General features: G+C 37.3%; 1 protein-coding gene across 2 annotated transcripts in view; it reads left to right on the top strand.

Moving 5' to 3' along the window:
• dmd (dystrophin) overlaps positions 1 to 21,588 on the top strand; it is a 413,300-nt gene that overhangs the window by 381,277 nt on the left and 10,435 nt on the right. For both annotated transcript variants that reach the window (XM_085802729.1, XM_085802740.1), the window contains 5 exons: positions 2,015 to 2,151; positions 4,848 to 4,886; positions 7,714 to 7,779; positions 13,313 to 13,378; positions 16,659 to 16,817. In XM_085802729.1, the coding sequence (XP_085658855.1) occupies positions 2,015 to 2,151; positions 4,848 to 4,886; positions 7,714 to 7,779; positions 13,313 to 13,378; positions 16,659 to 16,817 (467 nt within the window). The remainder of the gene's footprint in view (positions 1 to 2,014; positions 2,152 to 4,847; positions 4,887 to 7,713; positions 7,780 to 13,312; positions 13,379 to 16,658; positions 16,818 to 21,588) is intronic.

The following is a 21,588-nucleotide window of genomic DNA, read 5'->3' on the forward strand; positions in this document are numbered from 1 at the left end:
CCCTATAACCCTGTGTAATAGATGTGGTGTTATTTTTTCTTCTTTTTTCTGCATTTGTGTTTATTATGAAGTCGGTCTTAAATTTAATTTCAAGTGGCTTTAAAAAAGTCTTAAAAAGTCTTAAATGTAACTCGGCTTAAGCTGTAGGGACCCTGTGATGTAAGAACCAATCAAAAGCGATCTTAGCAGCAATCTCATCTCCCAGCTGTTTGTCCTCAGGTGCTTTGACCTCCATAATATAATATATAATATATATAATAATATATATAATATAACAGCTGAGCTGGAAGGACACGATCAACAACATGATCGTTTTTAGAAAACAAAATGATGGGGTGTTAGTGGTGTCAGTCTGATTCCAAAAAGTCCAACTGTTCCTTTAACCTGTTGTCCTCCTGGCTCAAGGAAGGAAGGAAGGAAGGAAGGAAGGACAGAGGGAAAGATGGGAGGAAAAAGGAAGGAAAGATAGAAGGAGGGAGGGAACAGGTTGGGCCAATTGGGTCAAAAAGGAAGGAAAGGGAGGGAGAAAGGATTGTGGAAAGAAGGAAGGGAACAGATTCGTTCAATGAAGGAAGAAGAAGGAAGCAGGAAGGGAAAGAAGGAGGGGAAAAAGGAAGGAAAGAAAGATGGAGGGAGGGAGGGAACAGATCATGTCAATTGGATCAAAAGAGGAAGGAAGAAGTAAAGACGAAGGAAGGAAGGGAAAAAAAGGGTTGTGGAAAGAAGGAAAGAAAGAAGGAAGGATGGAGGAAGAGGGAACAGACAACAGGAGGGTTAAAAACATTATGATGTGAAAAGAGAGACCAAAACCAGAGCTAATAGAGATAATAACTGTATCTGAAGTAGTTTATTTAACTGGTCTGTGTCTGCTGAACGTAGATATTAACATGCTGGTAGCAACAACTGGACCTACGCCACCTGCTGTGTAAATGTTGCATTACATTTCTGGACTGTGTCTGTAGAAATAAAGAGAATATTACAGATTTTTACAGAAGACTTCAAACTAAATAAACGGATTTACTACTTATAAAGTGGTTTCTGTTGCCCAAACTCAAGGCTACAGCCATAAATCATTAACTTCCCCTCACCGGGTGTTTGAATGAAGCCAACTGAAACCACTGTTCCCTCTCAGGTGTTTTACTGCTCCACCTCTTTGCCCAGAAGACAGAACAAGTTGCAGACTCAAACATCCCGACTAGTTTACTGTTTATTTCTCCCTCATGTGGCTTTGAATGGTGAAATGTAGCTATGACCTTAACTATGGTCTGTAGTGCAACTACCATTTAAGTTTTTGCTTGAGAATTATTATTACTGTTCATATCAAGATGCTTCTGTGCCAAGAGTTGATGACACCAACTTGATGTTAGTTATTTTTTTCATATTGTTCATATGGTAATAAATGCAAAATCAGGGTATCCGCGGGGTCTTGAAAAGAATTACAAGGTGATAAATCAATTTGGGGAAAATTAAGACCCTTAAAAAGTATTAAAAAGTCTTTTCACGACTTTATAAAGTCTTGAATATTGAAGCTATTTCTTCTGAATTAGCTGTCCAAGAGTTTGAGTCCAAAAAAACAATGCGGAAGTGTGTGAATTTATTCATTTTATTAAAAAACAAAGATGATCCGGTTCATGAAAAAGAAAAGAAGATTGTTTTTTTGTTTTTTTTGAGAGTTGAGCAATGTTTTTTTTGATTAACTTTGCCTTTTATTTATTATCCTGCAGCCTTTTTTTAATTCTGTTGCATCATAGTGGTCTATAGTCTTTATCACAAACTAAAGCTGTTCAGTTAAAAGTGTCACTGATGTGAATGGTTACAGCTTGAAGTGGTGGTGAGGTGTTGAAAAATGTTGAGAAGGTCTTGAAAAAGTCTTAAAAAGGTTTTAGAATTAACTTTAATATTCCTGTATAAACCCTGAGGACTTTAGTAAATCAGAGGGAACGGGGCCTGAAACACACTCTGACATTTGAAGTTTGTGGCAGCACGTGAACACGTTTCTGTTTGTGTCTCCTAGACGACGTCGGGGGAAGACGTCCGGGACTTCGCCAAGGTGCTGAAGAACAAGTTCAGGACCAAGCGCTACTTCGCCAAACACCCGCGCATGGGCTACCTGCCGGTCCAGACGATCCTGGAGGGGGACAACATGGAGACGTGAGGCACACACACACACACACACACACACACACACACACACACACACACACACACACACACACACACACACACACACACACACACACACACACACACACACACACACACACACACACACACACACACACACACACACACACACACACACACACACATTCACATTGAAACAGGGCGGGAAACTACAGTAAACTGAAATAGAAGACTCACACTCACATTTAACTGACCTCTGGCTAAGCCCCGCCCCCCTCTGGCTAAGCCCCGCCCCCTCCACTCACTGGGACAAACAGTCAACATTCGGTGACAGTTGCTATGGCAACAGCTGTCACTAGGAGACATTTCACAGGAGGAGACAGAAAGATTAAATATCATGTTGAAGTCACCAAAACTTCACGTAGCTTTACTGCTATGGCTGTCGATAGCCACGGGCTAACTTCTGTTAGCCTGTCTATGGAGTTTTACATTATACGTTAGCATTAAGCTAGCGGACTTTATGCTTAGTTGTGATGCTGGCTAACATCTAAACATCTCTGACAACATGTTGCCTCAAATACGTTGTTGACTTAAAGCAGATAACATCGGCACGGCCGTTTCGGCTAATGCTGTGTTCAAGGCAGGCTTTTGAAACCGTAAGTTACAGCTTCAAGTCACAACTACGACTTGGTAGCGTTCCAGGTAACCCGTAGCTCGTGTTTTTACCGTCCTGTTGTCTGTGAAAGTTCCCTATAACGGCCACTCGTAACTTCCGACCCGTGAACTCGTACCAGATCGAACTGGTATGACTTCACAGGAAGGAAAAACACAAAGTACGAGTTTCCTTGAACGCACCATGAGTTAGCAGCCCCCGCCCTTGTCAGGCATCAATTGGTCCTCGTGCTACGTCACCACATTCACGCGCATCCCTTGGCTGCACACACAGCCCTTCATGCCGTTCTCTCCCCTCATTGGATAACACTTGTATCCCACAAGGAAAATTTTCTCCTCGGGTTACAGCAGAGCAGAGTGACGGAGAGACTCGTGTTTAGGCTGAAATACTTCATGTAAGTGATTGCTGACGGAAAATAGGACTATTTAGGACTTATATTAACAAAAACATTCCACTGATATCTGCTTTAACTTAGAACAGATGTAGACATCCTTGTTAAGTTTATCCAGGTTTAGTTGGTGTTGTGGTCTACTGCATAACTTTATCCAGAGCAGACACTTCTCTCGGTTGAGATGTGGCTGGGAAAAGGTAAAAAAATCCCCCCGTGGCCTCTCAGGATACCTAGTGTCAGAGCTGCATGTACCCCATGAACACCGTTTGACCATTTAAACTTAAAATGTCAAGAAAAAACATATAAAAACCAATGAAAACTGACTAACTACAATGCATTTCAATGGACGTGGAAGCAGAGAATGTCCCAGTGTATGGGCTAGCTATGAGCACTGTGATTGGCTCATCGTGTTTGGGGGCGGGGCTTAGCCAGAGGTCAGTTGAAGTTAACACACACAGAGAAACAAATGCATGTAATATAGATGAGGCTTGGTGCAGTTTTGTGTGTCTGTTTGTGTCAAGTGTGTGTGTCTTGTCACAGCTAAAGAAAAGAAAGTTAAACTGTAAAACACATTTCTGATTCAGACTCATTCATATTTAACATCAGTAAACCACCAGTTTAAATGTTTGATGAGGTCATTGAATGCAACACAACATTACAAAGGCTTTTTAAAGTGTGTGTGTGTGTTGATCCATGCATGCACACATTAAAGGACCTGTGTGTATGTTTTGCTATTGCTACATAGCGTTAGCATTAGCGTCAGCATTAGCAGCTGTTTACGTAACAGAGCTCCAGCCGGTGTTTACAGCACTAAAGGGTAAAGTGATGCTAGCTGGTTAGCATGTTCAGCCTATTTTCTGATAGATGCTAAGTAAACAGCTCTTAAAGGGATAGTAGCATTTTTTTAAAGTGTGGTTGTATGATCTCCAAATAGCCCCTAAGTACTTTAATTGCAGTAGAAGACTCTCTGCACTCCTCCCGTTAGCAACGCCAGCCCATAATAGCCCTGCCCAGAGATTTACAACATACAGTGTTGTGAACAGACCCAAAGAAACGGCCTATTTTCACGGCCTAAAAGAGGTTTTACCTGAAAAAAAATACACAGTTCCATTGTTCACTATAATATAATTTTATTTTATAATACGCAGTTTTTATTTGGACCGAACCAACTCACGTATCCCTCCGCCCGGGGTTAGCACCCGCCGATCAGCAGTTGGTTAGGTCCAAATAAAAACTGTGTTTTTCCTGGAAAAAATAATATTATAGTGAACAATGGAACTGTGTATTTATTTTCAGGTAAAACCTCTTTTAGGCCGTGAAAATAGGCCGTTTCTTTGGGTCTGTTCACAACACTGTATGTTGTAAATCTCTGGGCAGGGCTATTATGGGCTGGCGTTGCTAACGGGAGGAGTGCAGAGAGTCTTCTACTGCAATTAAAGTACTTAGGGGATATTTGGAGATCATACAACCCCACTTTAAAAAAATGCTACTATCCCTTTAAGGTTAGCATTAGCTATGTAGCAAAGCAAAGGAAAACACCGAGGGGTTAATCAATAATCAATACTTGATCAGGACGGTTGAGTGTTGTGTTCCCATCATGCCTTGCTGCTGCGTCCTCCCACTTCCTGTGTCATCATCTCACGTTCTTTTGTCTTTCAGTCCCGTCACTCTGATCAACTTCTGGCCCGTAGACCATGCGTGAGTACCTGGCCTCGCACACACACACACACACACACACACACACACACACACACACACACACACACACACACACACACTGTTCTGTCTTTTTAACACATAAAACATTCATGATTTGTGTTTTTTACTCTCCTCATCAGATTCTTTTTCTGTCGCTTCCACTCATCTCACTCATTTAGTTTGTAGCATCTTAGATTCAGAATGAAAAACACCTTATGACATAATAATTAACCTCATTTGAATATTTAAATTAGTTGAACACTGCCCAGTAGTAGAGTAGTGTAGCTTTTCTTTTCTCTCTAGTTAAGGCCAACTTTATTTATGGATCATTTTCATTGATTAAACAAGACATTAACATAATAATATAGATAGACGTGTCAAAGTCTAGATTTGTCCTAGAACAGAAGGACCATTGGTTAAATCAAATAACTCAATAACTTAGAATGATGTTTTCTACGACGGAGTATCAGGGCCACATTGACAAATAAATAAAAAAATCACAAACTTCGAGAATAAAGTCGTGAATTTTCGACTTTATTCGCTCTAATGTTATGACTTTTTTCTCGTATGAAATGTACGACTTTATTCTCGTAAATTTTCGACTTTATTCTCGTAATGTTATGACTTTTTTCCCAGGTATTGGAGGTGCATCAGCTAGGTGGGAAGGGTTAGACCATATATGGAGTTCCTGTGGTTCCAAGCTGTTCGTGTAGTTTATTGACGCCGTTTTATAAAGAAAAAATACGAAGATATACAATAAGTATTTAAAGCAGAAGTAAGGTGAATGTTTGTGTTAATCTAAGTCTTAAATAGTTGTATCTCCCGACAGCAATCACTTCTATAGAGTGTTTGGTCTGAAACACGGGTCTGTCAGTCACTCTGCTCTGCTCTGAGCCCAGGAGAAAACTTTCCTTGTATCCTACAACCTTTATCCAATGAGGAGAGAGAACGGCATAAAGGGGCAGTCCTCTCTGTGTGTGCAGCCAAGGGATGCGCCTGAATGTGGTGACGTAGGGACGAGGACCAATAGATCCATGACGAGGGCGGGGGCTGCTAACTCCATCTGCTGACAGGAAGTTATGGTGCGTTCAAGGCAGAGATGGGGACTCGAGTCACTGTGACTTGGACTCGAGTCGACTCGAGTCGCTATTTTGATGCGACTTGACTTGACTTGACAAAAAATAAAAGACTTGCGACTTGACTCGGACTTGAAGGTTAAAGACTCGGGACTTGACTTGACTTGAGACACGATGACTTGAATGACTTGAATGACCAGCCGCCACCGCTGAATTTCTCACCGGCACGGCACCAGATCAGTCGGTGTTTTTTTTTTTTCCCCCGGACTTTTTATGCACTTATTTTGAAAGGAGCGCTGGAGAGAGAGAGGGAGGGGGAGAGAGTGAGAGGGGGGGTTTGACACGCGGAGCAAAGGGGCCTCCAGGGTCGCTGCAGCGGGCGTGCTACATGGATCTGTTAGGCTATAATATAATACATCCATGGCGTGCTATCACGCTCGCAGCTCAGTGTTTTTAAACGGAGATTTCATCCAGAGTTTCAGTGACGGTGAGCGGCCTGACGCTGCTTCATTAACGCTGCGTCGCCGCCGCTGTTCAGAGTCGGGACAAATGCACAGTAACCTATAGACCTAACAGTCACCTGTTACCGGCGTTACCATAGCGAGGAGCTAACGTGTCCTTTTTAAAAATTAAAAAATCTCCTCTGCTTCAGCCTCACGTTCTCACTGCTGCAGAATCTGCAGTGACTACACAGCTGTTTGCCTGTCAGTTAGCATCCAGGAATGTTTCAGTGTTACACATTCTTTGACTTTTGAATATAAAATATCAAATTAATATCTAACTACTTGGTCTGAGTGCAGGCTGAGAGTGGTGTTGTCATGATAGAATATAGCTAATAGATTTTATATTCTATACTATTGATGTAGTAGGAGTTAACCTTTTGTGATCAGATCAGGTATGAAGAGGCTCATTAATGCATTAAGACATGATAAGACATAATAGATGTTCTATTCTATTCTAATATATTGTCTTCACTTTATTTAGATTAGATTCTGCGGGTGAAATTGCAATAATAAGGTGACTTGACTTGGACTTGACTTGACATAACCTGTGACTTGACTTGACTTGCCCAAAGAAAAATGACTTGAGACTTGCACATGTGTGACTTGGTCCCATCTCTGGTTCAAGGCAACTCGTAACTGGTGTTTTTCCGACCTGTGAAGTGGTACCAGTTCGATCTGGTACGAGTTCACGGGTCAGAAGTTACGAGTGGCCGTTATAGTGACTTTCACAGGTAAAACAGGTCGGAGAAACACGAGTGGGTTGCCTGGAACGCTACAAAGTCGTAAGTCGTGACTTGAAGCTGTAATTTACGATTTCAAAAGCCTGCCTGGAACGCAGCATTAGCCAAAACCACCGGATCGCTTACTTCTGCTTTAAATATTTAATAGGTATTCTTTAGCCTTTGGATTTGTCCTTGTAAAGCCTTGTAAACTTTTCTGGCATCCAATTCCAATTGTTCAAGGACTGTGACTCTTGAAGAGGAAGTAGTTTCCTGCTTCATGTCGTCAGAGTGATAATCTCCCTCGGAGGACGAGGTGTGAGATCTCAGGAGGCAAACAGAAGAGGTTTTATTTACAGCATCTGACGCCGTCACACATCAGCTGCCTCGTGCTGAGTTTCTGTGTTTCTGTGGCTCGTGCTGCATCTGCACTGGGATTCACTTCCCTCCTGGTTGCATTGACTCTCTCTTTCTTTCTTCTCCTCTTCTCCTCTCTCCTTCCTTTCTCTCCTCCCTCCCTCCCTCTCAGGCCTGGATCGTCCCCGCAGCTCTCCCATGACGACACACACACTCGCATCGAGCACTACGCCAACCGGTAACCCTCTGCGTTCAGCCGGCAGTGTGTTTGTGAACAGGATAAGGGGACGAAACCTTCCCACGGTGGAGATAACAGCTCCTCTAGAGAGCCACCAGCAGCTCTGGGATGGATGGGATTTGGAATAATGACTAAAAACACCTAAAACACAGTGTTCCCCTGCTGCGCTCACGCCGCCGTCGCTCCCCGGGGAGCCGTCGCCCTAATTCTCTTGGCTGACGCAGTTCTGGGGAACTTTCAGTCAACTTTGTTCCTGATCAGAAAGTTTGATCATCAAAAAAACCCCAAAAAGTTTCAAGTCAGAGAGGGGACAGAAGTTTTCCTTCTCCTGTTCACAACAGAATGAGTTTGTTCTGATTGAAATGGAATTGAAAAAAGGCAGAGTGATGTTATGAAGTGATGATCTAAACCTGCTTTCAGGCGCACGTCATATACAGTCAGTCCACATGGGTCATATCACCATAGAAACTGATATCTTTGACATCTCAAATTATTACAAGTGTCCAAAAAAGATATGTGACAGTGAGTTCTTCTGGGAGATCTACTGGGCTCATATACACTGAACATTTCTGAAATATAAAATATTTAAAGAATGTTAATCACCTCTATACAGGAAGTTTGAAAGTTTCTGAATTAAATTATACAGGCACGTATCAATAAATGAGAATATCATGGAAAACTTTCAGTTCACACAGTGAAACGCATGTTACATAGATTTCATTACACACAGACTGAAATATATCATGTCTTTGTTCTCTTTTAATTGCAACGATTACGGCTAAATTCACTAAATCAAAACGTACAGTATATACATACTAATGATGTCACACCTGCAAGATTTCCTACTCTATCATCAATCAATCAATCAATCAATCAATCTTTATTGAAGGTGTAGAATTACCATGCAACATGGTCTCACACTTTACAATTACAATAAAATAGTGCATGAGGCAGATATGGCAGGAATAACACGACAAAACATACTATATATATACACACATACACATGCATACACATACATACCGTAGATGACCAAATAGTCGCCCGCGCGCAAATACGCGCCTGTGCTCTAATAGCCGCCGGGGTCCGAGCTCATTTGGCAGAATAAACGCCGGTTCAATTAAACGCCCGGGCGATTAAGTGTTTACCATAGTCTTGCACAGAAAAAAAAAGTTTTTTTTAACAGCGACTCCTACCTCTGTCAGTCAGCCCCTCCTCCCGCTCTCTCTCTCGCATGCAGACGCACACACACACACACACAGAAACACAGGTGCGCTAGCGGGACAGGTCGCGCTGGACTACTAATAGACAAAGACAAATAGATAAATGCGCTAATGTACAGTGTTGAAATGACCGCGATCGACCGCCCCCCCCCCCACTTCTCCCCCCTTCCACATCCCACTATCGTTCATAACACTGATCTGATTGGCTGCTCTGATCAGCTCCCCGTAACACAGACAAACTGTCTTTGTATTTATTGTCTGATGTCAATAAAGATATAGGTATGTGTCGGGAAAAAAGTAGTTTTGTTCAAGTGGTCCTACGGTGACCACCTTGTTCTGTAGCCTGTTGCAAATACGCGCCTGGTTCTTATAAACGCCTGGGGTCCAAGTCGATTTAGCATATTAAACGCCCGGGCTAATAAATGGTCATCTACGGTATACATACATGTGCAAATATCATGACATGTACTGTTAAAAAAAAAAAAAAAAAAAAAAAGTAAAGTAAAACACAGCATAAAAGACATTGACAGCAACTGACAACCTTTCCCCGTCCCCTTCACTGCTAAAACCACTTTAAATATCTCTGACTGTATATGTGTGAGCTTTGACAGAAAGCTGCCGTGTTGTTGCTGATGTAGAGATGTAGAGATGGAGAATGGGATACCTTGACAACCTTGACAAACTATGTTTTAGTATCTGGTTATTACCAGGTATTTACAATTAAATTAAGTTCCTGTTTCCACTTAAACACCAAATGTCCATAGTAGTTCCACAGCAGCACGACTGATGCTGCAGTGATTCTTCTGCTCCTAATAACGGCTAAAACAAAAACAAAAAAGGTCAAGATATCCCTGTGCATACATACAGACTGAGATGAAGGGATGTGTTTGGCTTTTTGGTGAATAAGTGTTATTCCTGAGAGAATCAGAGCTTATTCACCAAAACACGTTTGACTTCCTTCAGTTTGCAGTGATGCTAGTGATGCTAGTGATGCTAGTGATGCTAGTGATGCTAGTGATGCTAGTGATGCTAGTGATGCTAGTGATGCTAACCGCTGCCACCGAGCCACCGCCGAGGGACAAGAAGCAGAAGTCAAATCAATCACACAACCAGTCGATCAAGTAGAAAGTCGTTGATAAACTGGCAGCTGAGTCAGTCGGTCGGTCGTTGGACTGTTGTTGTTCCTCTGGGGCCAAGTGTTTGATCCTGACACCACTCATCGTTGCCTTTGGCCAACGTTGGCACATAAACACAACGCTAGCTGCACACATAAACACAAGGCTAGCTGCACACATAAACACAAGGCTAGCTGCACACATAAACACAAGGCTAGCTGCACACATAAACACAAGGCTAGCTGCACACATAAACACAAACACAAGGCTAGCTGCCCCGTGCTGACAGACAGCCCCCCCCCTCTGAGACAGATTGCATCCAGCAGATTAAAGGAAGGTGTGGAGGTGAAGCAGCAGAGTAATTAAGTGGCCAGGAGGTTATCTCTGGTTTCTGCAGCGTGCAGCATCGTAGGAATACAAACAAACACACCCCAGCTGGGGCAGATGCCTGTCTGTCTCAGTCCATCTGTAAAAAACACTTACAACCATGCCCCAAGTGTTTTTATTTTAGCTCGGATTAATCGGATAAATCTCAAACCACCAGGAAACCGAACTAACGTAGATAGTGTCGTGGAAATTCTTAGCCGTTTGCTGTTGGTGAATAATGAAATAGAGACTTCGCCGGCGGACATGATTTTATTTCCTTGCAAGGAAAGGTCAGTTCAAACCCAAGTGGATGATGGTAAAGAAAAGACCAAGACAATGGGAAAACCTAAACATTTATAGCTGAGGGAAGGTCCACTTCTGGGGTGTGTTTGTGTCCTTTGGCCGGCCCCTTCCCTGATTGTGTTTTCACATCTTCATTTTTTAACATCCTAAAAACATCAGCTGTCTGTTGCTACGGACTGCAACAGTCCGTTGTCATGGATACATGACAACAACTTCCATTCATACCAGTCATACGTGCCTGAGGCGGAGTGATAGCCTACGCTGTGATAAGGCTTTAGAATAGTAGCCGTGGTAACTGCTCATTATACCACGGCTAACAACCAATCAGATCGTAGGATTTCACCTTAACGTTTTATAATGTGGCAGTAACGGTTGTCAAGGATACGGTGGCAAACACAGAGGAACTCCAACAGCCCAGCCAGAAAAACTACAATATCCACAGACCAGACTCAGATATAAACCCACTTAACCCTCTATGGTACCATGTTACCACTTTTTGTCCTGTCACATCTCCACAATTCATCCCATTTAATGCTGTAATACTTTAAAAAAGAGAGGAGACCTTAGAGAACCAATAACAATGCTTTAATTTATCACATGACTTTCAAGAAGCCACTGAAACCCTTTTTTGCAGACTTTTTCAAAGGAAACAGGTTTGCCATTTAGCTCCACTAAAACGGTGTGAAAACATACAGTAACTTCCTGGCCCTTTTTCATCTGGAAAAACATATATTTACACTAATAGATTAGTAAAGTTTAATTTTTAATAGTTCCATGCAATTTATTTACTTATTAAATAATGGAAACTTGTTAAAATGCACCTGTTGCCCCAAAGCAACAACGTACCATTATAGAAAATTGCAGCGTTGCCTTGAGGCGACAGTGGACCATTATGGAATCAATATTGCATTATGAGACTATGGTAGTGTGTGTTTAGGTGTAAATATAATGTTCAAAAACATATAATTCCTCATAATTTAGTTTTTATCCTTAATAAATGTGATTTTGGATGCAGTAAAGTAAACATCAGGCTATTATGATGATGAGGAGGAAGATGAGGATGAGGCCAGTGAAGGGTAAAGTCTACAGAGACTGGTCGGTGTTTCTAATACAGTAGATGATGATGAACCGTAATGGTACAATGTTGCTACAGGAAACAAATCCAAAAAACTTCCATCAATTTCTTTAGATGATGTTTATTTAGTCTATTTTGAGACATAAAAACACTCCAAACATTTTTCCCCCACTGGCATCATAATGCAGCGTACCATAGAGGGTTAACTTCAGAAACCTTTTCTGCAGTTCATTATGTGAAAAACAACTTACTGTACATAGCGGTGTCATTGTCACATTTCTAAACAACTTAACATAGCGGTGTCATTGTCACATTTCTAAACAACTTAACATAGAGGTGTCATTGTCACATTTCTAAACAACTTAACATAGCGGTGTCATTGTCACATTTCTAAACAACTTAACATAGCGGTGTCATTGTCACATTTCTAAACAACTTAACATAGCGGTGTCATTGTCACATTTCTAAACAACTTAACATAGAGGTGTCATTGTCACATTTCTAAACAACTTAACATAGCGGTGTCATTGTCACATTTCTAAACAACTTAACATAGCGGTGTCATTGTCACATTTCTAAACAACTTAACATAGCGGTGTCATTGTCACATTTCTAAACAACTTAACATAGCGGTGTCATTGTCACATTTCTAAACAACTTAACATAGCGGTGTCATTGTCACATTTCTAAACAACTTAACATAGAGGTGTCATTGTCACATTTCTAAACAACTTAACATAGAGGTGTCATTGTCACATTTCTAAACAACTTAACATAGCGGTGTCATTGTCACATTTCTAAACAACTTAACATAGAGGTGTCATTGTCACATTTCTAAACAACTTAACATAGCGGTGTCATTGTCACATTTCTAAACAACTTAACATAGCGGTGTCATTGTCACATTTCTAAACAACTTAACATAGAGGTGTCATTGTCACATTTCTAAACAACTTAACATAGCGGTGTCATTGTCACATTTCTAAACAACTTAACATAGAGGTGTCATTGTCACATTTCTAAACAACTTAACATAGAGGTGTCATTGTCACATTTCTAAACAACTTAACATAGAGGTGTCATTGTCACATTTCTAAACAACTTAACATAGCGGTGTCATTGTCACATTTCTAAACAACTTAACATAGAGGTGTCATTGTCACATTTCTAAACAACTTAACATAGCGGTGTCATTGTCACATTTCTAAACAACTTAACATAGCGGTGTCATTGTCACATTTCTAAACAACTTAACATAGCGGTGTCATTGTCACATTTCTAAACAACTTAACATAGCGGTGTCATTGTCACATTTCTTCCCCGTCGTTGCAGAGAAAACAGAGAAACACCTGCGTTCTGAACCGAGACGGATTTTCCCTCCAGAGTCTATGAACTGCCCCGGCGTTGCGTTCAGGGACTGACTGACTGCTCTGTTTCTTCCCCCTCCGCAGGTTAGCGGAAATGGAGAATCGTAACGGCTCTTATCTGAATGACAGTATCTCACCCAATGAGAGCATGTGAGAACCGCTTTTTGATTGTTTGATGTCTGTTTCTCACTCACTGACCTGACTCGCTGTGTGTGAACCTGCTCTGTCTCGTCTCCATCGGCCGCTTGTGGCGTGATGTCAAAGATGTTTTACAGTGTTGTGGATATAAGATCATATTGTGGTCAGTGCAGGGCCGTAGCTAGGAATTCTGGGCCCCTTAAAGAATACTAAAGTGGGCCCCTCCCCCTAACTTTTCCTTTTTTTTTCTTAGACTACGTATGTATTATCATGTATTATTTAGCCTTCTTTGTTTTGATGCTAATGCAGCATTACACTGCAAAAACTCAAGTATCTTACCAAGAATATTTGCTTATTTCTAGTCAAAATGTCATTTCTAGTCAAAACAAATCTCATTCTACTTAAAATAAGACTCATCACATTAAAAAGCAGCTTGTTTTTAGACACTTTTTACTCCTTTCAAGCAGATTTTCACTTGGAATAAGTAGAAAAAATCTGATAATGGAGCAAGTTTTTCTTCCTTATTACAAGCACAAAAACATGTTTTCACTGGCAGATTTTTCTACTTATTTCAAGTGAAAATTTGTTTGAAACAAGTGAAAATGATCTAAAAACAAGTTCATTTTTAGGTGATGAGTCTTATTTTAAGTGGAAAGAGATTAGTTTTGACTAGAAATGAGACATTTGGACAAGAAATAAGACAAATATTCTTGGAAAGATGTTGAGTTTTTACAGTGTACTATGAGTATTAGTCAGGGTCTTACGCAGAATAAATCAGTCATACAAAGATTAGACTACTGGGGTTTTTTATGGGCCCCACTGGGCGCTGGGCCCCTAGAGTTATCATCACCTTTCTCCCCTGTACAACGGCCCTGCTTGTGGATATAAGATCATATTGTGGTCATATGGAAAAAGGGAATAGGTCTGCACACATTGATGGTAATAACCAGATTTAGCCCCCCAAATAATTCTGATTAGTGTGTATGTAAATATGCGAAATAGGCACATTATTATTGTTAAATGTTTAAACTCATTTTTGTGACATACATGTGTTTTCCCTTTGTGAAATTGTCCTGTAGTCAGTGGTATTTTTAAGAAATTAGTTTGTAAAAATTGTCTTTCTATGCAGACGATGCCAACAAATCAATAGAGGCAGAGGATGCTCAAAATGGCTGACAAATGGATGAGCAACTAAAATCAGAATCAGCCTTTATTGTCACTATACAGAAGTGACAGCATCTTACCAGCTATCTTTATCATTTCAAGTCATAACCAATTGAACATTTTCACACAAATTTAATATTTTGTTGCGTGTATTTGTAACACGTTCAATTCTTTATTTTTGTTGTGAAAACTACATTTTTAAAATTAGCAGTGCGTTTTGTTGATAGTTTTTGCCGGACAATTGAAAATGTAAAGTCTATTTGCATATGTCATCCCACACATGCACACAAAAGTTAGATTATGTGTTCTTTACAATACGATGCGATGAGATACGATACGATACCACACAATGCGATACGATGCAATGCGATTAGGGATGTCATGATAATAGATTTTTTTGGTACGATTATAGTCAGAGAAATAATCACGGTGTTACGATCATCACGATTATTATTCTGCATTAATTAATTTCTCAACACTATTAATGTGTAAAATCAAATATAGTTCAAATATACATTACTAATTATAAAATATTTTAAATATCTATTAAAATATGACCAGTTATTAATTTGCCAGGGGAAGTGTTTGAAATATTCAAGTCATTAATTGTCATCGATACCAAATGTTTAAGTTCATTTTAATCTTTTTTTTTATTACAAATGACACTCTAGCATTTAAATTCCTACTAATTCAATGTTACATTAGATAAATGGACCAGAATCTGTGCATTTACCTTTACTTTGGAGCACATCTGACGACACGGTTCATACATCATCTTTTTTCGGAAAATTGCGGTATTTAGGAATCTTTGCGATCAATTAATTGTGGCGTTAAATACCGCGATTAATTGTGAAAACAAGTAATTGTGACATCCCTAAATGCGATACGATGCAGTGCCATACACTTTATTCTCCCCATGGAGAAATGTGTCATCAATAACACATAGATAACACAGTTAGATTCTATTGTTAGCTTAGCCGCTAAACAAGGACATTACGTTGTGTGATATTTTAATAACTGACAGCCTGAAGTTGAAACAGTGAAGAACATATTATGTAGGGGTGGGCAAAAATATTGATATGGCAATATATCGCGATACTTTATATCGCGATACGATATCGATATTCAATATTTAAATATCGATTTAAAAAATTAAAAATTAAAAACATTTTGAAAAATAAAAAACATTTTCAAATAATAAATCATGTTTCAGACGTAAATCCAGTGAGGTGTCACTGTGCTGCTGCCTCAGACAGTGTGTTGTTCATGCAGATATGTTGTTGTAACTTGCACTTGTATAAAATGGCATGGGTAATCTGAATGACATTGTTTTGACTCAGTTTGTCCCATAAATTATCACTATCGTCTGATGTACATACAACTGGGATTTTAAGATGCATATTAATGCCTTTTACATTTTTCAGTGAACTATGTAGAATATCGTAGAATATCGCAATATATCGCAATATCGTATCGTATCGTGACTCAAGTATCGTGATGCGTATCGTATCGTGAGGTCCTTGGCAACGCCCACCCCTAATATTATGTAAAAAGCAGCGCAACGAGTTTGACTTCATGTGTTCAGCAGTCAGACAGGAAACATCAGTATGTCCTTAAGTATTCAAAATGGCCGCCTGGCTGAGCTGAAAGCAGCAGCAGCAGCAGCAGCAGCAGCAGCAGCAGCAGCAGCAGCAGCAGCAGCAGCAGCAGCAGCTAAATATCTGGCCTCATTAAAACCCTGAAACACCACGGGCTGCGTGTGTGTGTGTGTGTGTGTGTGTGTGTGTGTGTGTGTGTGTGTGTGTGTGTGTGTGTGTGTGCGTGTGTCCACTCTGAGTTGTGTAGTGTTGAGACAGAGCTGGGGAGTTGTGTGTCCTCTCTGTCCCCCTGTTGTCTTCTCTTCTCTCCGTCTTCGGTGGTGCATCCTGTTCCACAGCTGCTGGGTCATTTACTGGCTCATTTCTTCTTTTTTCTTTTTTCTCCACCTCCCTTCCTCCCCCCTTCTCTCCCTCTCTCTCTCCTTCTGTGTGTGTGTGTGCTGAATACATCTGATATAAATGTGTGTGTGCATCTGTACATCTCTCACCATGTCATCTGTGTGTGTGTGTGTGTGTGTGTGTGCGTGCAGCGATGACGAGCACATGTTGATCCAGCACTACTGCCAGTCCCTGAACCAGGGCTCTCCCCTCAGCCAGCCCCGCAGCCCCGCCCAGATACTCATCTCCATGGAGACGGAGGAGAAGGGGGAGCTGGAGCGGGTCCTGGGTGACCTGGAGCAGGAGAACAGGTCAGACAACAAAAACACAAACTGTAAATAAATGATGACGCCTGAAGATGCAGTCAGAGGTTAGATTCAAGATTCAAGATTCAAGATTCAAGATTCAAGATTCTTTATTTGTCACATGCAAAGTCAAAGTGTTTAAACACTTACAACAAGCAGTGAAATGAAGTCCTGACTACACCCCCACACTGTGCTGTCCCTCGTATAAAAACATATTAAAAGAAATTGTAAATATAAATAACATTCGATAATATAACAACAGGATACTGCAACCCATGATTCCACCTCAGGGTTCCTACGCAAGTATGGAAAAGTATGGAATTTGATTTTATACATTTCCAGGTCTGGAAAAGTATGGAAAATGGAAACTATTGTATGGAAATATATTTATCTTAAAGGGATAGTTCAACATTTTGGCAAATTGGCCCATTGCCATAATTGCTATAGTCATAGCAGTAGGTTCATTACCTTTAATTGTCGGTGTAAGCTATTTTCAGTACGGCGGAGCGCAGCAGCTGGCTGCTCAGAGCTACGCTATGGAGGCTAACGGAATTTCTTGGTTTCCCTCATTAAACTCATCAAATACAAAATCCCAAAACTCCACAGCGCTTTTGTAGACAAGTTGTGAGCTGCACAACCACCACGCTATGAGATAATGACGGAACGATACGAAACGGAGCCGTTTTCGAGGTAAATTCATACAAAACCGCTGATGCGCGTTGCGTTCAGGGACAGTTTTTCAGCAAGCAGTCTCCGTATTTACCCTGTATTTACCTCTAAAACGGCTCCGTTTCGTATCGTTCCGTCATTATCTCATAGCGTGGTGGTTGTGCAGCTCACAACTTGTCTACAAAAGCGCTGTGGAGTTTTGGGATGTTGAATTTGATGAGTTTAATGAGGGAAACCAAGAAATTCCCTTAGCCTCCATAGCGTAGCTCTGAGCAGCCAGCTGCTGCGCTCCGCCGTACTGAAAATAGCTTACACCTACAATTAAAGGTAATGAACCTACTGCTATGACTATAGCGATTATGACAATGGGCCAATTTGCCAAAATGTTGAACTATCCCTTTAATACTTATCTGGGTTCGGTCTTATCTGAAGTTATTTGGGTTAATTATTTTGTACACGCTATTGTACCTAGCTACAATCTCCTGGAAAGTATTTGGTGACATAATGGCATACCCATTCAGAATAACAAAAACAAATGATTAATTGCATGATTTTTTTTTTTTTTTTACTCAAATATCACAAATTATTTGAATTTTTTTTAAATTAGGGTCTGGAAAAAGTATGGAATTTGGAAATTTCAAATGTGTAGGAACCCTGCCACCTGTTTTAACCCCATTTACAAAGAATCATACAGGGGTGCAAACCTGTCACCTTTCGCCGTTTTGGATCCCAAATGGGTCATTTGTGTGATTCGTGTAAATCCGCAATAAAAAAAGATTTGAGAGGTGGGGGTGGGGTATGTGGCGAGGCGAAGCACCTGTCTCTTTAAGACGCGTGCACCTTATCTGGATGAAAACAAGTGGTGCCAGCGCTGCTTTTCTGTCCAGCACCTGAAGCTTCACTTTTCATACAGACTAACTAACGCAACTGCCACAGTTGTTAGATTTAATCAATGAGACCGACATTAATCTCCTATAAAGAGTTTAACCAGCCAGCAGGAAACACAGGGCTGTACCCAGCTACATCTAAACATGCCTGTGCTAAGAAATAATCTGAAAATAATGTGGTTGTAAAAGTAGTAGGCTAAAGTTAATTTATTTTGTGTGCACTAATTAAAGGGGCAGAGCTTTAAGAGACATTTTAGCTTTTATGTTTTATAAGATATAATTTTTGCTGGACCTGAACTTTACTTTACTTTGCTTTGGTAACTTAGCTTAGCTTTTCTCAAGTTAACTTAAGGTAACAAAATAATCCAAAGGGAGATGGGAGCTGGAAGGAAACGTGTTAATAACAGATGGACACGTGGATCAAAACATCATGTGTGGAAAAAATCCTCCTCATTCCCTTTCTATAAAGTCAGACTGCATTAGAAGTGATGCCTGGTGTTGGAGGAAATGTGGTTGCCTAGCAGCAAACCACCGCCATATTTTGTGGGAATGTCAAAATAAATAATTATGGAGAGAAAAAGACACATGTGCTGGAGCTAAACTCACTTTTTCCACCTTTAACTACTGCACACAGTTGTGAGATGAATCTTGTGTTACATCTCATCTCTCTTCAGGAATTTATTTTTTTTGTGATCAACTTTTTATTTTATTTTTTACTGAAAAACTTAGAAAGGTACAAGAGAATAATACAACAATACATCATAAGCCATGTATTCATATATACCCATACCTATAAACGTACTGTATAGATACATGAAGGTGAACAATAAAACTAAAATAATAAATGTATATATAGGGATAATAAAATAAAATAAAACTAAAATAATAAATGTATATATAGGGATAATAAAATAAAATAAAACTAAAATAATAAATGTATATATAGGATAATAAAATAAAATAAAACTAAAATAATAAATGTATATATAGGGATAATAAAATAAAATAAAACTAAAATAATAAATGTATATATAGGGATAATAAAATAAAATAAAACTAAAATAATAAATGTATATATAGGGATAATAAAATAAAATAAAACTAAAATAATAAATGTATATATAGGGATAATAAAATAAAATAAAACTAAAATAATAAATGTGTATATAGGGATAATAAAATAAAATAAAACTAAAATAATAAATATGTATATAGGGATAATAAATAAAATAAAATAAAACAAAATAATAAATGTGTATATAGGGATAATAAAATAAAATAAAACTAAAATAATAAATGTATATATAGGGATAATAAAATAAAATAAAACTAAAATAATAAATGTGTATATAGGGATAATAAAATAAAATAAAACTAAAATAATAAATGTATATATAGGGATAATAAAATAAAATAAACTAAAATAATAAATGTATATATAGGGATAATAAAATAAAATAAAACTAAAATAATAAATGTATAGGGATAATAAAATAAAATAAAACAAAATAATAAATGTATATATAGGGATAATAAAATAAAATAAAATAAAATAATAAATGTATATACAGGGATAATAAAATAAAATAAAATAATAAATGTATATACAGGGATACAGGGATAATAAAATAAAATAAAATAAACTAAAATAATAAATGTATATACAGGGATAATAAAATAAAATAAAATAAAATAAAATAATAAATGTATATATAGGGATAATAAAATAAAATAAAATAAACTAAAATAATAAATGTATATACAGGGATAATAAAATAAAATAAAATAATAAATGTATATATAGGGATAATAAAATAAAATAAACTAAAATAATAAATGTATATATAGGGATAATAAAATAAAATAAAATAAACTAAAATAATAAATGTGTATATAGGGATAATAAAATAAAACTAAAATAATAAATGTATATATAGGGATAATAAAATAAAATAAAATAAACTAAAATAATAAATGTATATATAGGGATAATAAAATAAAATAAAATAAACTAAAATAATAAATGTATATACAGGGATAATAAAATAAAATAAAATAAACTAAAATAATAAATGTATATACAGGGATAATAAAATAAAATAAACTAAAATAATAAATGTATATACAGGGATAATAAAATAAAATAATAAATGTATATATAGGGATAATAAAATAATAAAATAATAAACTAATAATAAATGTATATATAGGGATAATAAAATAAAACTAAAATAATAAATGTGTATATAGGGATAATAAAATAAAATAAAACTAAAATAATAAATGTATATATAGGGATAATAAAATAATAAAATAATAAACTAATAATAAATGTATATATAGGGATAATAAAATAAAACTAAAATAATAAATGTGTATATAGGGATAATAAAATAAAATAAAACTAAAATAATAAATGTATATAGGGATAATAAAATAAAATAAAATAAACTAAAATAATAAATGTGTATATAGGGATAATAAAATAAAACTAAAATAATAAATGTATATATAGGGATAATAAAATAAACTAAAATAATAAATGTATATATAGGGATAATAAAATAAAATAAAATAATAAATGTATATATAGGGATAATAAAATAAAACTAAAATAATAAATGTATATATAGGGATAATAAAATAAAATAAAACTAAAATAATAAATGTATATACAGGGATAATAAAATAAAATAAAACAAAATAATAAATGTATATACAGGGATAATAAAATAAAATAAAATAAAATAATAAATGTATATATAGGGATAATAAAATAAAATAAACTAAAATAATAAATGTATATATAGGGATAATAAAATAAAATAAAATAAACTAAAATAATAAATGTGTATATAGGGATAATAAAATAAAACTAAAATAATAAATGTATATATAGGGATAATAAAATAAAATAAAATAAACTAAAATAATAAATGTATATACAGGGATAATAAAATAAAATAAAATAAACTAAAATAATAAATGTATATACAGGGATAATAAAATAAAATAAAATAAACTAAAATAATAAATGTATATATAGGGATAATAAAATAAAATAAAATAAACTAAAATAATAAATGTATATACAGGGATAATAAAATAAAATAAAATAAAATAAAATAATAAATGTATATACAGGGATAATAAAATAAAATAAACTAAAATAATAAATGTATATACAGGGATAATAAAATAAAATAATAAATGTATATATA

This window comes from Trachurus japonicus, chromosome 2 (genome assembly GCF_045865225.1).
Source record: "Trachurus japonicus isolate A0001 chromosome 2, Traja_1.0".
Taxonomy (NCBI): domain Eukaryota; kingdom Metazoa; phylum Chordata; class Actinopteri; order Carangiformes; family Carangidae; genus Trachurus; species Trachurus japonicus.